This window comes from Eptesicus fuscus, chromosome 5 (assembly GCF_027574615.1).
Source record: "Eptesicus fuscus isolate TK198812 chromosome 5, DD_ASM_mEF_20220401, whole genome shotgun sequence".
NCBI lineage: Eukaryota > Metazoa > Chordata > Mammalia > Chiroptera > Vespertilionidae > Eptesicus > Eptesicus fuscus.
Genome location: NC_072477.1, coordinates 670,331 through 684,203, shown reverse-complemented (window position 1 = coordinate 684,203; position 13,873 = coordinate 670,331). Strand labels below are relative to the sequence as shown.

Below are 13,873 nucleotides of genomic sequence, written 5' to 3'. Positions count from 1 at the left end.
ACCCTTCCCACCGCCACAGGCCGGGACCCAGCCCTCCTCCCGACCTGACCTCCATGTCCCGGTGGACGCTGCCTCCTGCTGCCCCGGGGCGCACGGGGGTGGGGGTTAGGGGGGGCAGTCTCGGGGGCAGGAGGCCACCAGGGGGGCTTAGAGCCCAGCTCCTGCCCCGCACCCTCAGCCAGGGGAGCAGCAGCCCCTCCAGGGGGAGCCCGCCCGGCGGGCATGTGGGCCGGGCTCCCGAGAACACTGCATGCCGGGAGCCGGCCACTGTGGGAAACCCCTACCCCCCCCCCCAGCGTGGGCTTGGGGAGCTTCCGCGATGGCCCCCTCCCTGCTGACCGGCCAGGCCAGGCCCCTCTGCACTGTCTCGGCTGTGCCGCCGGCGGGAGGGGACATGGTAGCCCCACGCCACCGCCTCGGCCTCCCGGGAGGGTCTGCGCCGACAAGGGAGCCATGACCGCCGCTCAGACTCGCCCTGGGACCAGCAGTGCCTGGGGGGGGACGCGCTTCCGGAACAAAAGCCCTCGCAGCCGCACGTGGGCGTCACCTCCTTTATTGTCCGGCGGGGAACAGCGGGTGGACGGCGAGGGGCTGGGGGGGGGCAGTCCCCTCACACCCACAGCCCAGCAGGCTCACCCCACAGCGCCCTGAGCGGCCCGGCCAGCACCTGGCGCCGCCCTCCTGCCGGGGCTGCGCACGCCGCAGGGAGCGCCCGAGGCCGGGGGGGGGGGGGGGCGGTGAACAAAGGAGTGAGCTGGTTACACGTGTGTGCGAGCAGGCGGCGGGGCTCCCGGGAACACGGGGGACTCTGTCCGCAGGAGGAAGCTGGGGCAGCCGGGTTGCAGAGCAGGGCAGGGCCACGCCCACCAGAGGCCACGCCCACCAGAGGCCACGCCCACCAGAGGCCACGCCCATGCGGTCACAGCCGCGCGCGCCAAGGCCACGGCCACGTGCGCACCAGCAGGCCCCGCAGGGGGTGCGCGCCGGTCCCCGTTGGATCAGACCCCCGCCACGCCTTCGAGAGCCCCCCGCCCGCGGGGCCCTGTGCCTCCAGCGTCGGTCCGTGTTTCGCAGGCTCCGCGGTGGCGCACGGCTTCGGCCGGCGGCGGACACGTGCACCTCTGTCCCCTGCAGAGCCGCGCCTGCGACCTCACTGGGCCTGGGGCCCGGGCGCGGGCTGGGCACCGGCCTTCCCGCTGGGCGTCTCCGCGGCGCTGGGGCCGGGCCAGGCGCCTGCCGCCCCCGCGGGCTCCGCGGGCTCCTCCGGGTCCTCGGCGGAGAGGCTTTCTCGGGCATCGAAAAACGTGACCGCCTCTTCCGGGAGCTTGGCCTCGGCCAGGCCCGCCTCGTCCCCGGCGCCCTCGCTCTTCTTGCTGGCGGCCGCGGAGAAGCCCAGTTTGGGAAATCGGAACCAGCCCGCCTTCTCCGGCTTCTTGGGCAGCTCGGCCGCGGGGCGGGCCTCGGGCTGCGTTTGGACGGGAGCGGGTGTGGGTTCCTCTGCCGGGGCTGCGGCGCTGGAGTCCTGGGCCGCCGAGGAGAACCCGATGCTCGGAAGCCAAAACCTGAACCGCCCGGAGGACCGCTTGCTTTCCGGCTTCTCGCTGGCAGCCCCGGCTCCCTCTCGGCCTTCTTCCGGGGGGAACTCCAGGATTTCCGCGGGCTCCTCGTCGGAACCGCTGTCTGCAGGCCGGAGGCCGGAGCTCCCTTCCGACTCCGACGTGGCCGTCTGCGGACCCGCGTCGGTGCCAGAAGAGAGGATTTCAAACGTCTCTGTGTCGGGCTGCAGGGCCCCGCCTTCACCTTCGGAAGCCGCGTGGGTGCCCTGCGTGACCACCTGCACCCGAGCCCGCAAGGGGCTCTGGGGGACCTTCCCCTTGAGCAAGGAGAACCCGTAAGACGGCGTCTGGACCTCGGAGGCCGGGATCTCCGACTCCCGCACGATCTGCGTGGAGCAAGCCTGCGGGCCCGGCCCGTCGGCAGACTCTGTGAGGACCCTGCTGTGTACGGTCACCTCCCGGCTCTCCACCCGAGCGCCTTGGATGTGGACTCTGACCTTGGAAATGGGGCCGGCCTCCGCGGGGAGGTCCAGGGCCACCGGCTGCTGCTGCCCGGGGACCCCAGCGCCTGCCTGCAGGATGCTCACGCCCCACACCCCAGGGTGTTCCTTGCGCAGGGCCAGATCCAGGCTGCCGTCCGGGCACCACGCCTCTCGCAGGGCCGGGGGGATGAAGATGTCGGCCTCGCCGCTGGGGGCCGGGAAGGTGAACCTGGGCACCTTTAACTTGGGGAACTTGACGGTGAGCACAGAATCCTCCCAGACCTGACCCACGATGGAAATTTGGGCTGGCATGTCTGTCCTCGACGCCTTCAGCCTGAGAGGGCCTTCCGGCGGGGGGGAGGGGGGCTCCGTGCCCCCTGCCCCCCTGGCAGGAGCTTGGGTTTCTGCAGGTCTCCCTCCAGGCATCTGCAGGGAAAGGGGCCCTTCGCCTGGACCCGGCCGGGCCTGGGAAGTGGGAGGCTCCTCGGGGGACGTGCTGGCAGGAGGCAGGGGCAGCTCCGAGCCTGGGCCTGGGCTGAGCAGACCTCCCCGGAGAGCTCCCGCTGCATCCGTCTCCGTCTCTGCCTCTGGGGGCGACAGGGCCACGGCTGCCTCCGCCTCTGACCCAGAAGCACAGACCCCTGGACTCTGGGCCGCAGCCGGGGCCTCCCCTTCCCTCGGTGCCCCCAGGCCCCCCGCCCCCCCCTGCTCCTTGGAGGAGCGCCAGAAGCTGGGCAGGCGGAGCGAGGGCACCCTGAACCAGCTGTCCTGCGAGCTGGCCCGCACGGCTCCCGCGGCCGCGTCCCCCGCGGGCTCCCCCTCAGCAGCCATGGCGGGTGTCCCAGCACCGCCTGTGGGCTCCTCCGTCCCCTGGGACACGGACACGCCTGCCGGTGGCAGGGGATTGGCCGACCACGGGAACACTGTGGCTTCCTCCACGTCCAGGGCCTGTGCGGGGCTGCGAGGGGAGGGGGCGCCCTCCAAGGCGCCGGGCTCTCCCTCGGCCTCGGCTGCCGCTGCGACTGAAAACCGGAACTTTGGTCGATGGAATTTAGGAAAAGTCACGCGGCCATAAGATGTGTGAATCGGGGGGTCCGCCGGGCCAGGGCGGCTGTCAGTTTGGGACGAAGGAACAGGCTCCCAGGTCGGGAGGTCGGCAGCGCGTGGGGCGCTGAACAGGTGCGCATCCCCCTTGGACTCAGAGGGGGTTTCCTGAGGCCGCTCTGGGGAGACGCCGGCTCCGGGGAGAGTCGCCTGGCACTTTGTAAGTGTGACACCCTCACGGACCCCGAGGGCCGAGGACTCGGCGTGGTGGCCACCGATATCAAGTCCGGCTGCAGAAACGCCAGGCCAGCCCGGCAGGGCCGCCTGCACAGACGGCGCCACGGCAGCCCCGGGCTCCCTGAGAGTCACCCCCACGCCCACCACAGAGGAGCTCCCAGGTAGAGGAAGCCCAGGGGCCTCACCCAGCGGGGCCAGGCCCGTCGGGGGTTTTCCTGGAGGAGAGAAGACTTGGGGTGTTGGTAATTGGGGTTTCTCCATGCTGCCCTGCTCTCCACCTTTTGCTCCCGACGAGGCCCCACCCGTGTCGCCCCTGGAAACAGAGTGATCAGCTGACACGGAGTAAGTCTTACTGGACGATGGTCGGAAGAACGGCATGCTGACCTTGGGCATCTTGAACTTGCTCTCTCGGGCAGCCACCTCCTTGCCCTCCAGGCCAGTGTCACCCGCGACCTTGGCGTGGGGCTCCTGGATAGCCACCTCCACACGGGGAGGCGACGTCTCTGAGTCAGGAGGGGTCACCTCCCCTTTGGCGCATTTAAGGTCCAGTTTTGGCCCCTTGATATCCACCTTGGGCACCTTGATGCTGGGCATCTGCATTTTGGGCAGATGGCCTTTGAACCTGGCCCCTTCTCCTTTGCCCTTCAGCTCCCCCAGCGTCACCACTCCCTCCGTCAGGGGCACTGCCACCTCGCCCCCAGGGAGCTCGAGGTCAGCAGATGGCAGGTGGATGCTGCCCGCTGGGGCTGGAATCTCACCAACCAGGGAGGGCGGGGGTGCCGGCCCGGTGGTTTGGGACATGGACACATCCACCGATGTTCCCCAATCCTTGCTTGGTGGAGATACACCGAAGGAAGGCATCTTGAACTTGGGCATCTTGAACTTGCTGTCTTTGGAGGCCACTCCCTTATCCCCCAGGACAATGTCTCCCTCAAGCTTGGAACCTGGAGCCTGGATTTCAACCTCCACACTGGGCAGCGACACCTCCAAGTCAGGGGCCGACACCTCTCCTTTGGCGTCCTTCAGGTCGAGTTTGGGCCCCTTGATGTCCACCTGGGGGCCCTTGAAGTCTACTTTGGGCATCTTCATGCTGGGCAGGTGAACCCCAGGCAGGTGCCCTCTGAGTCCAACTCCAGAGGAGGGTCCCTCGAGCTCTCCCTCAGGCAGGTGACCCTCCGGTAGCTTCACTCCCAGCTCGCCTGTCTTGATGTCCACGTCGGCAGAAGGCACGTCAATACTGAGGTCACTGGTCTTGATGTCAGTCTGGACGGAGGGCAGGGTCACGTCTACTGAGGCCTCAATGGACTTGCCTGGCCCAGACGTACCGAAGGAAGGCATCTTGAACTTGGGCATCTTGAACTTGCTGTCTTTTGTGGCCACCTCTGTGTCCCCCACAACGATGTCTCCCTCCAGCTTGGCACCCGGAGCCTGAATGTCCACCTCCACACTGGGCAGCGACACCTCCATGTCGGGTATGGTCACTTCCCCTTTGGCGTCCTTCAGGTCGAGTTTGGGCCCCTTGATGTCGACCTGGGGGCCCTTGAAGTCTACTTTGGGCATCTTCATGCTGGGCATCTGCACCTGGGGCATGTGGCCCTTGAATGTGGCCCCTTCTGCTTTGCCCTTCACTTCTCCAAGCTTCACTTCTCCCTCGGGGACGGTCACCTCCCCTTTGGCGTCCTTCAGGTCGAGTTTGGGCCCCTTGATGTCCACCTTGGGGCCCTTGAAGTCTACCTTGGGCATCTTCATGCTGGGCAGGTGAACCCCAGGCAGGTGCCCTTTGAGTCCAACTCCAGAGGCGCGTCCTTCGAGCTCTCCCTCAGGCAGGTGACCCTCCGGTAGCTTCACTCCCAGCTCGCCTGTCTTGATGTCCACGTCGGCAGAAGGCAAGTCAATACTGAGGTCACTGGTCTTGATGTCAGTCTGGATGGAGGGCAGGGTCACGTCTACTGAGGCCTCAATGGACTTGCCTGGCCCAGATGTACCGAAGGAAGGCATCTTGAACTTGGGCATCTTGAACTTGCTGTCTTTTGTGGCCACCTCTGTGTCCCCCACAACGATGTCTCCCTCCAGCTTGGCGCCCGGAGCTTTAATATCCACCTCCACACTGGGCAGCGACACCTCCATGTCGGGGACGGTCACCTCCACTTTGGCGCCCTGCAGGTCGAGTTTGGGCCCCTTGATGTCCACCTGGGGGCCCTTGAAGTCTACTTTAGGCATCTTCATGCTGGGCAGGTGAACCCCAGGCAGGTGCCCTCTGAGTCCAACTCCAGAGGTGCGTCCCTCGAGCTCTCCCTCAGGCAGGTGACCCTCCGGGAGCTTCACTCCCAGCTCGCCTGTCTTGATGTCCACGTCGGCAGAAGGCAAGTCAATACTGAGGTCACTGGTCTTGATGTCAGTCTGGATGGAGGGCAGGGTCACGTCTACTGAGGCCTCAATGGACTTGCCTGGCCCAGACGTACCGAAGGAAGGCATCTTGAACTTGGGCATCTTGAACTTGCTGTCTTTTGTGGCCACCTCTGTGTCCCCCACAACGATGTCTCCCTCCACCTTGGCGCCCAGAGCCTGAATGTCCACCTCCACACTGGGCAGCGACACCTCCATGTCGGGGACGGTCACCTTCCCTTTGGCGTCCTTCAGGTCGAGTTTGGGCCCCTTGATGTCCACCTGGGGACCCTTGAAGTCTACTTTGGGCATCTTCATGCTGGGCATCTGCACCTGGGGCATGTGGCCCTTGAATGTGGCCCCTTCTGCTTTGCCCTTCACTTCTCCAAGCTTCACTTCTCCCTCGGGGACGGTCACCTTCCCTTTGGCGTCCTTCAGGTCGAGTTTGGGCCCCTTGATGTCCACCTTGGGGCCCTTGAAGTCTACTTTAGGCATCTTCATGCTGGGCAGGTGAACCCCAGGCAGGTGCCCTTTGAGTCCAACTCCAGAGGCGCGTCCCTCGAGCTCTCCCTCAGGCAGGTGACCCTCCGGTAGCTTCACTCCCAGCTCGCCTGTCTTGATGTCCACGTCGGCAGAAGGCAAGTCAATACTGAGGTCACTGGTCTTGATGTCAGTCTGAATGGAGGGTAGGGACACGTCTGCCTCAGCCTTTGGCAGGGTCACGTCCACTGAGGCCTCAATGGACTTGCCTGGCCCAGACGTACCGAAGGAAGGCATCTTGAACTTGGGCATCTTGAACTTGCTGTCTTTTGTGGCCACCTCTGTGTCCCCCACAACGATGTCTCCCTCCAGCTTGGCACCCGGAGCCTTAATGTCCACCTCCACACTGGGCAGCGACACCTCCATGTCGGGGACGGTCACCTTCCCTTTGGCGTCCTTCAGGTCGAGTTTGGGCCCCTTGATGTCCACCTGGGGGCCCTTGAAGTCTACTTTAGGCATCTTCATGCTGGGCAGGTGAACCCCAGGCAGGTGCCCTCTGAGTCCAACTCCAGAGGAGGGTCCCTCGAGCTCTCCCTCAGGCAGGTGACCCTCCGGTAGCTTCACTCCCAGCTCGCCTGTCTTGATGTCCACGTCGGCAGAAGGCAAGTCAATACTGAGGTCACTGGTCTTGATGTCAGTCTGGATGGAGGGCAGGGTCACGTCCACTGAGGCCTCAATGGACTTGCCTGGCCCAGACGTACCGAAGGAAGGCATCTTGAACTTGGGCATCTTGAACTTGCTGTCTTTTGTGGACACCTCTATGTCCCCCACAACGATGTCTCCCTCCAGCTTGGCGCCCGGAGCCTGAATGTCCACGTCCACACTGGGCAGCGACACCTCCATGTCGGGGACGGTCACCTTCCCTTTGGCGCCCTTCAGGTCGAGTTTGGGCCCCTTGATGTCCACCTGGGGGCCCTTGAAGTCTACCTTGGGCATCTTCATGCTGGGCATCTGCACCTGGGGCATGTGGCCCTTGAATGTGGCCCCTTCTGCTTTGCCCTTCACTTCTCCAAGCTTCACTTCTCCCTCGGGGACGGTCACCTCCGCTTTGGCGCCCTTCAGGTCGAGTTTGGGCCCCTTGATGTCCACCTGGGGGCCCTTGAAGTCTACTTTGGGCATCTTCATGCTGGGCAGGTGAACCCCAGGCAGGTGCCCTTTGAGTCCAACTCCAGAGGCGCGTCCTTCGAGCTCTCCCTCAGGCAGGTGACCCTCCGGTAGCTTCACTCCCAGCTCGCCTGTCTTGATGTCCACGTCGGCAGAAGGCAAGTCAATACCGGGGTCACTGGTCTTGATGTCAGTCTGGATGGAGGGCAAGGACACATTCACTGAGGCCTCAATGGACTTGCCTGGCCCAGACGTACCGAAGGAAGGCATCTTGAACTTGGGCATCTTGAACTTGCTGTCTTTGGAGGCCACTCCCTTATCCCCCAGGACAATGTCTCCCTCAAGCTTGGAACCTGGAGCCTGAATGTCCACGTCCACACTGGGCAGCGACACCTCCATGTCGGGGACGGTCACCTCCGCTTTGGCGCCCTGCAGGTCGAGTTTGGGCCCCTTGATGTCCACCTGGGGGCCCTTGAAGTCTACCTTCGGCATCTTCATGCTGGGCAGGTGAACCCCAGGCAGGTGCCCTCTGAGTCCAACTCCAGAGGCGCGTCCTTCGAGCTCTCCCTCAGGCAGGTGACCCTCCAGTAGCTTCACTCCCAGCTCGCCTGTCTTGATGTCCACGTCGGCAGAAGGCAAGTCAATACTGAGGTCACTGGTCTTGATGTCAGTCTGGATGGAGGGCAAGGACACATCCACTGAGGCCTCAATGGACTTGCCTGGCCCAGACGTACCGAAGGAAGGCATCTTGAACTTGGGCATCTTGAACTTGCTATCTTTTGTGGCCACATCTGTGTCCCCCACAACGATGTCTCCCTCCACCTTGGCGCCTGGAGCCTGAATGTCCACCTCCACACTGGGCAGCGACACCTCCATGTCGGGTATGGTCACCTCCCCTTTGGCGCCCTTCAGGTCCAGTTTGGGCCCCTTGATGTCCACCTGGGGGCCCTTGAAGTCTACTTTAGGCATCTTCATGCTGGGCATCTGCACCTGGGGCATGTGGCCCTTGAATGTGGCCCCTTCTGCTTTGCCCTTCACTTCTCCAAGCTTCACTTCTCCCTCGGGAACGGTCACCTTCCCTTTGGCGTCCTTCAGGTCGAGTTTGGGCCCCTTGATGTCCACCTTGGGGCCCTTGAAGTCTACTTTAGGCATCTTCATGCTGGGCAGGTGAACCCCAGGCAGGTGCCCTTTGAGTCCAACTCCAGAGGCGCGTCCCTCGAGCTCTCCCTCAGGCAGGTGACCCTCCGGTAGCTTCACTCCCAGCTCGCCTGTCTTGATGTCCACGTCGGCAGAAGGCAAGTCAATACTGAGGTCACTGGTCTTGATGTCAGTCTGGATGGAGGGTAGGGACACGTCTGCCTCAGCCTTTGGCAGGGTCACGTCCACTGAGGCCTCAATGGACTTGCCTGGCCCAGACGTACCGAAGGAAGGCATCTTGAACTTGGGCATCTTGAACTTGCTGTCTTTTGTGGCCACCTCTGTGTCCCCCACAACGATGTCTCCCTCCAGCTTGGCACCCGGAGCCTGAATGTCCACGTCCACACTGGGCAGCGACACCTCCATGTCGGGGACGGTCACCTTACCTTTGGCGTCTTTCAGGTCGAGTTTGGGCCCCTTGATGTCGACCTGGGGGCCCTTGAAGTCTACTTTAGGCATCTTCATGCTGGGCAGGTGAACCCCAGGCAGGTGCCCTCTGAGTCCAACTCCAGAGGAGGGTCCCTCGAGCTCTCCCTCAGGCAGGTGACCCTCCGGTAGCTTCACTCCCAGCTCGCCTGTCTTGATGTCCACGTCGGCAGAAGGCAAGTCAATACTGAGGTCACTGGTCTTGATGTCAGTCTGGATGGAGGACAGGGTCACGTCTACTGAGGCCTCAATGGACTTGCCTGGCCCAGATGTACCGAAGGAAGGCATCTTGAACTTGGGCATCTTGAACTTGCTGTCTTTTGTGGACACCTCTATGTCCCCCACAACAATGTCTCCCTCCAGCTTGGCACCCGGAGCCTGAATGTCCACGTCCACACTGGGCAGCGACACCTCCATGTCGGGGACGGTCACCTTCCCTTTGGCGCCCTTCAGGTCAACTTTGGGCCCCTTGATGTCCACCTTGGGGCCCTTGAAGTCTACCTTGGGCATCTTCATGCTGGGCATCTGCACCTGGGGCATGTGGCCCTTGAATGTGGCCCCTTCTGCTTTGCCCTTCACTTCTCCAAGCTTCACTTCTCCCTCCGGGACGGTCACCTCCGCTTTGGCGCCCTTCAGGTCGAGTTTGGGCCCCTTGATGTCCACCTGGGGGCCCTTGAAGTCTACTTTGGGCATCTTCATGCTGGGCAGGTGAACCCCAGGCAGGTGCCCTTTGAGTCCAACTCCAGAGGCGCGTCCTTCGAGCTCTCCCTCAGGCAGGTGACCCTCCGGTAGCTTCACTCCCAGCTCGCCTGTCTTGATGTCCACGTCGGCAGAAGGCAAGTCAATACCGGGGTCACTGGTCTTGATGTCAGTCTGGATGGAGGGCAAGGACACGTCCACTGAGGCCTCAATGGACTTGCCTGGCCCAGACGTACCGAAGGAAGGCATCTTGAACTTGGGCATCTTGAACTTGCTGTCTTTTGTGGCCACCTCTATGTCCCCCACAACAATGTCTCCCTCCAGCTTGGCACCCGGAGCCTGAATGTCCACGTCCACACTGGGCAGCGACACCTCCATGTCGGGGACGGTCACCTCCCCTTTGGCGTCTTTCAGGTCGAGTTTGGGCCCCTTGATGTCCACCTGGGGGCCCTTGAAGTCTACCTTCGGCATCTTCATGCTGGGCAGGTGAACCCCAGGCAGGTGCCCTCTGAGTCCAACTCCAGAGGCGCGTCCCTCGAGCTCTCCCTCAGGCAGGTGACCCTCCGGTAGCTTCACTCCCAGCTCGCCTGTCTTGATGTCCACGTCGGCAGAAGGCAAGTCAATACTGAGGTCACTGGTCTTGATGTCAGTCTGGATGGAGGGCAAGGACACATCCACTGAGGCCTCAATGGACTTGCCTGGCCCAGACGTACCGAAGGAAGGCATCTTGAACTTGGGCATCTTGAACTTGCTGTCTTTTGTGGCCACCTCTGTGACCCCCACAACAATGTCTCCCTCCACCTTGGCTCCTGGAGCCTGAATGTCCACGTCCACACTGGGCAGCGACACCTCCATGTCGGGGACGGTCACCTCCGCTTTGGCGTCCTTCAGGTCAAGTTTGGGCCCCTTGATGTCGACCTGGGGGCCCTTGAAGTCTACTTTGGGCATCTTCATGCTGGGCAGGTGAACCCCAGGCAGGTGCCCTCTGAGTCCAACTCCAGAGGCGGGTCCCTCGAGCTCTCCCTCAGGCAGGTGACCCTCCGGTAGCTTCACTCCCAGCTCGCCTGTCTTGATGTCCACGTCGGCAGAAGGCAAGTCAATACTGGGGTCACTGGTCTTGATGTCAGTCTGGATGGAGGGCAAGGACACGTCCACTGAGGCCTCAATGGACTTGCCTGGCCCAGATGTACCGAAGGAAGGCATCTTGAACTTGGGCATCTTGAACTTGCTGTCTTTTGTGGCCACCTCTGTGTCCCCCACAACGATGTCTCCCTCCAGCTTGGCACCCGGAGCCTGAATGTCCACGTCCACACTGGGCAGCGACACCTCCATGTCGGGGACGGTCACCTTCCCTTTGGCGTCCTTCAGGTCAACTTTGGGCCCCTTGATGTCCACCTTGGGGCCCTTGAAGTCTACTTTGGGCATCTTCATGCTGGGCATCTGCACCTGGGGCATGTGGCCCTTGAATGTGGCCCCTTCTGCTTTGCCCTTCACTTCTCCAAGCTTCACTTCTCCCTCGGGGACGGTCACCTCCCCTTTGGCGCCCTTCAGGTCGAGTTTGGGCCCCTTGATGTCCACCTTGGGGCCCTTGAAGTCTACTTTAGGCATCTTCATGCTGGGCAGGTGAACCCCAGGCAGGTGCCCTTTGAGTCCAACTCCAGAGGCGCGTCCCTCGAGCTCTCCCTCAGGCAGGTGACCCTCCGGTAGCTTCACTCCCAGCTCGCCGGTCTTGATGTCCACGTCGGCAGAAGGCAAGTCAATACTGAGGTCACTGGTCTTGATGTCAGTCTGAATGGAGGGTAGGGACACGTCTGCCTCAGCCTTTGGCAGGGTCACGTCCACTGAGGCCTCAATGGACTTGCCTGGCCCAGACGTACCGAAGGAAGGCATCTTGAACTTGGGCATCTTGAACTTGCTGTCTTTTGTGGCCACCTCTGTGTCCCCCACAACAATGTCTCCCTCCACCTTGGCGCCCGGAGCCTGAATGTCCACCTCCACACTGGGCAGCGACACCTCCATGTCGGGGACGGTCACCTTCCCTTTGGCGTCCTTCAGGTCAACTTTGGGCCCCTTGATGTCCACCTTGGGGCCCTTGAAGTCTACTTTGGGCATCTTCATGCTGGGCATCTGCACCTGGGGCATGTGGCCCTTGAATGTGGCCCCTTCTGCTTTGCCCTTCACTTCTCCAAGCTTCACTTCTCCCTCGGGGACGGTCACCTCCGCTTTGGCGCCCTTCAGGTCGAGTTTGGGCCCCTTGATGTCCACCTGGGGGCCCTTGAAGTCTACTTTGGGCATCTTCATGCTGGGCAGGTGAACCCCAGGCAGGTGCCCTCTGAGTCCAACTCCAGAGGCGCGTCCTTCGAGCTCTCCCTCAGGCAGATGACCCTCCGGTAGCTTCACTCCCAGCTCGCCTGTCTTGATGTCCACGTCGGCAGAAGGCAAGTCAATACCAGGGTCACTGGTCTTGATGTCAGTCTGGATGGAGGGCAAGGACACATTCACTGAGGCCTCAATGGACTTGCCTGGCCCAGACGTACCGAAGGAAGGCATCTTGAACTTGGGCATCTTGAACTTGCTGTCTTTTGTGGCCACCTCTATGTCCCCCACAACAATGTCTCCCTCCAGCTTGGCGCCCGGAGCCTGAATGTCCACCTCCACACTGGGCAGCGACACCTCCATGTCGGGGACGGTCACCTCCCCTTTGGCGTCTTTCAGGTCAACTTTGGGCCCCTTGATGTCCACCTGGGGGCCCTTGAAGTCTACCTTCGGCATCTTCATGCTGGGCAGGTGAACCCCAGGCAGGTGCCCTTTTAGTCCAACTCCAGAGGCGCGTCCCTCAAGCTCTCCCTCAGGCAGGTGACCCTCCGGTAGCTTCACTCCCAGCTCGCCTGTCTTGATGTCCACGTCGGCAGAAGGCAAGTCAATACTGAGGTCACTGGTCTTGATGTCAGTCTGGATGGAGGGTAGGGACACGTCTGCCTCAGCCTTTGGCAGGGTCACGTCCACTGAGGCCTCAATGGACTTGCCTGGCCCAGACGTACCGAAGGAAGGCATCTTAAACTTGGGCATCTTGAACTTGCTGTCTTTTGTGGCCACCTCTGTGTCCCCCACAACGATGTCTCCCTCCAGCTTGGCACCCGGAGCCTGAATGTCCACCTCCACACTGGGCAGAGACACCTGCATGTCGGGGACGGTCACCTTCCCTTTGGCGTCCTTACGGTCGAGTTTGGGCCCCTTGATGTCCACCTTGGGGCCCTTGAAGTCTACTTTAGGCATCTTCATGCTGGGCAGGTGAACCCCAGGCAGGTGCCCTCTGAGTCCAACTCCAGAGGAGGGTCCCTCGAGCTCTCCCTCAGGCAGGTGACCCTCCGGGAGCTTCACTCCCAGCTCGCCTGTCTTGATGTCCACGTCGGCAGAAGGCAAGTCAATACTGAGGTCACTGGTCTTGATGTCAGTCTGGATGGAGGGCAGGGTCACGTCCACTGAGGCCTCAATGGACTTGCCTGGCCCAGACGTACCGAAGGAAGGCATCTTGAACTTGGGCATCTTGAACTTGCTGTCTTTTGTGGACACCTCTATGTCGCCCACAACAATGTCTCCCTCCAGCTTGGCACCCGGAGCCTGAATGTCCACGTCCACACTGGGCAGCGACACCTCCATGTCGGGGACGGTCACCTTCCCTTTGGCGCCCTTCAGGTCGAGTTTGGGCCCCTTGATGTCCACCTGGGGGCCCTTGAAGTCGACTTTGGGCATCTTCATGCTGGGCATCTGCACCTGGGGCATGTGGCCTTTGAACCTGGCTCCTTCTGCTTTGCCCTTCACTTCTCCAAGCTTCACTTCTCCCTCGGGGACGGTCACCTCCGCTTTGGCGCCCTTCAGGTCGATTCTGGGCCCCTTGATGTCCACCTGGGGGCCCTTGAAGTCTACTTTGGGCATCTTCATGCTGGGCAGGTGAACCCCAGGCAGGTGCCCTCTTAGTCCAACTCCAGAGGCGGGTCCCTCGAGCTCTCCCTCAGGCAGGTGACCCTCCGGTAGCTTCACTGCCAGCTCGCCTGACTTGATGTCCACGTCGGCAGAAGGCAGGTCAATGCTGAGGTCACTGGTCTTGATGTCAGTCTGAATGGAGGGCAAGGACACGTCCACTGAGGCCTCAATGGACTTGCCTGGCCCAGATGTACCGAAGGAAGGCATCTTGAACTTGGG

General features: G+C 62.3%; 1 protein-coding gene across 3 annotated transcripts in view; it reads right to left on the bottom strand.

The window, feature by feature from the left end:
• Nucleotides 1-543: 543 nt before the first annotated feature.
• AHNAK2 (AHNAK nucleoprotein 2) overlaps nucleotides 544-13,873 on the bottom strand; it is a 35,425-nt gene continuing 22,095 nt past the window's right edge. For 2 of the 3 annotated variants that reach the window (XM_054715688.1, XM_054715690.1), the window contains exons 9-10: nucleotides 5,441-13,528; nucleotides 544-4,303 (exon numbers count right to left, since the gene is read on the bottom strand). In XM_054715688.1, coding sequence (XP_054571663.1) covers nucleotides 1,151-4,303; nucleotides 5,441-13,528 — 11,241 coding nt within the window. In that variant the 3' untranslated portion in view covers nucleotides 544-1,150. The remainder of the gene's footprint in view (nucleotides 4,304-5,440; nucleotides 13,529-13,873) is intronic. The other variant, XM_054715689.1, reaches the window with a different exon arrangement.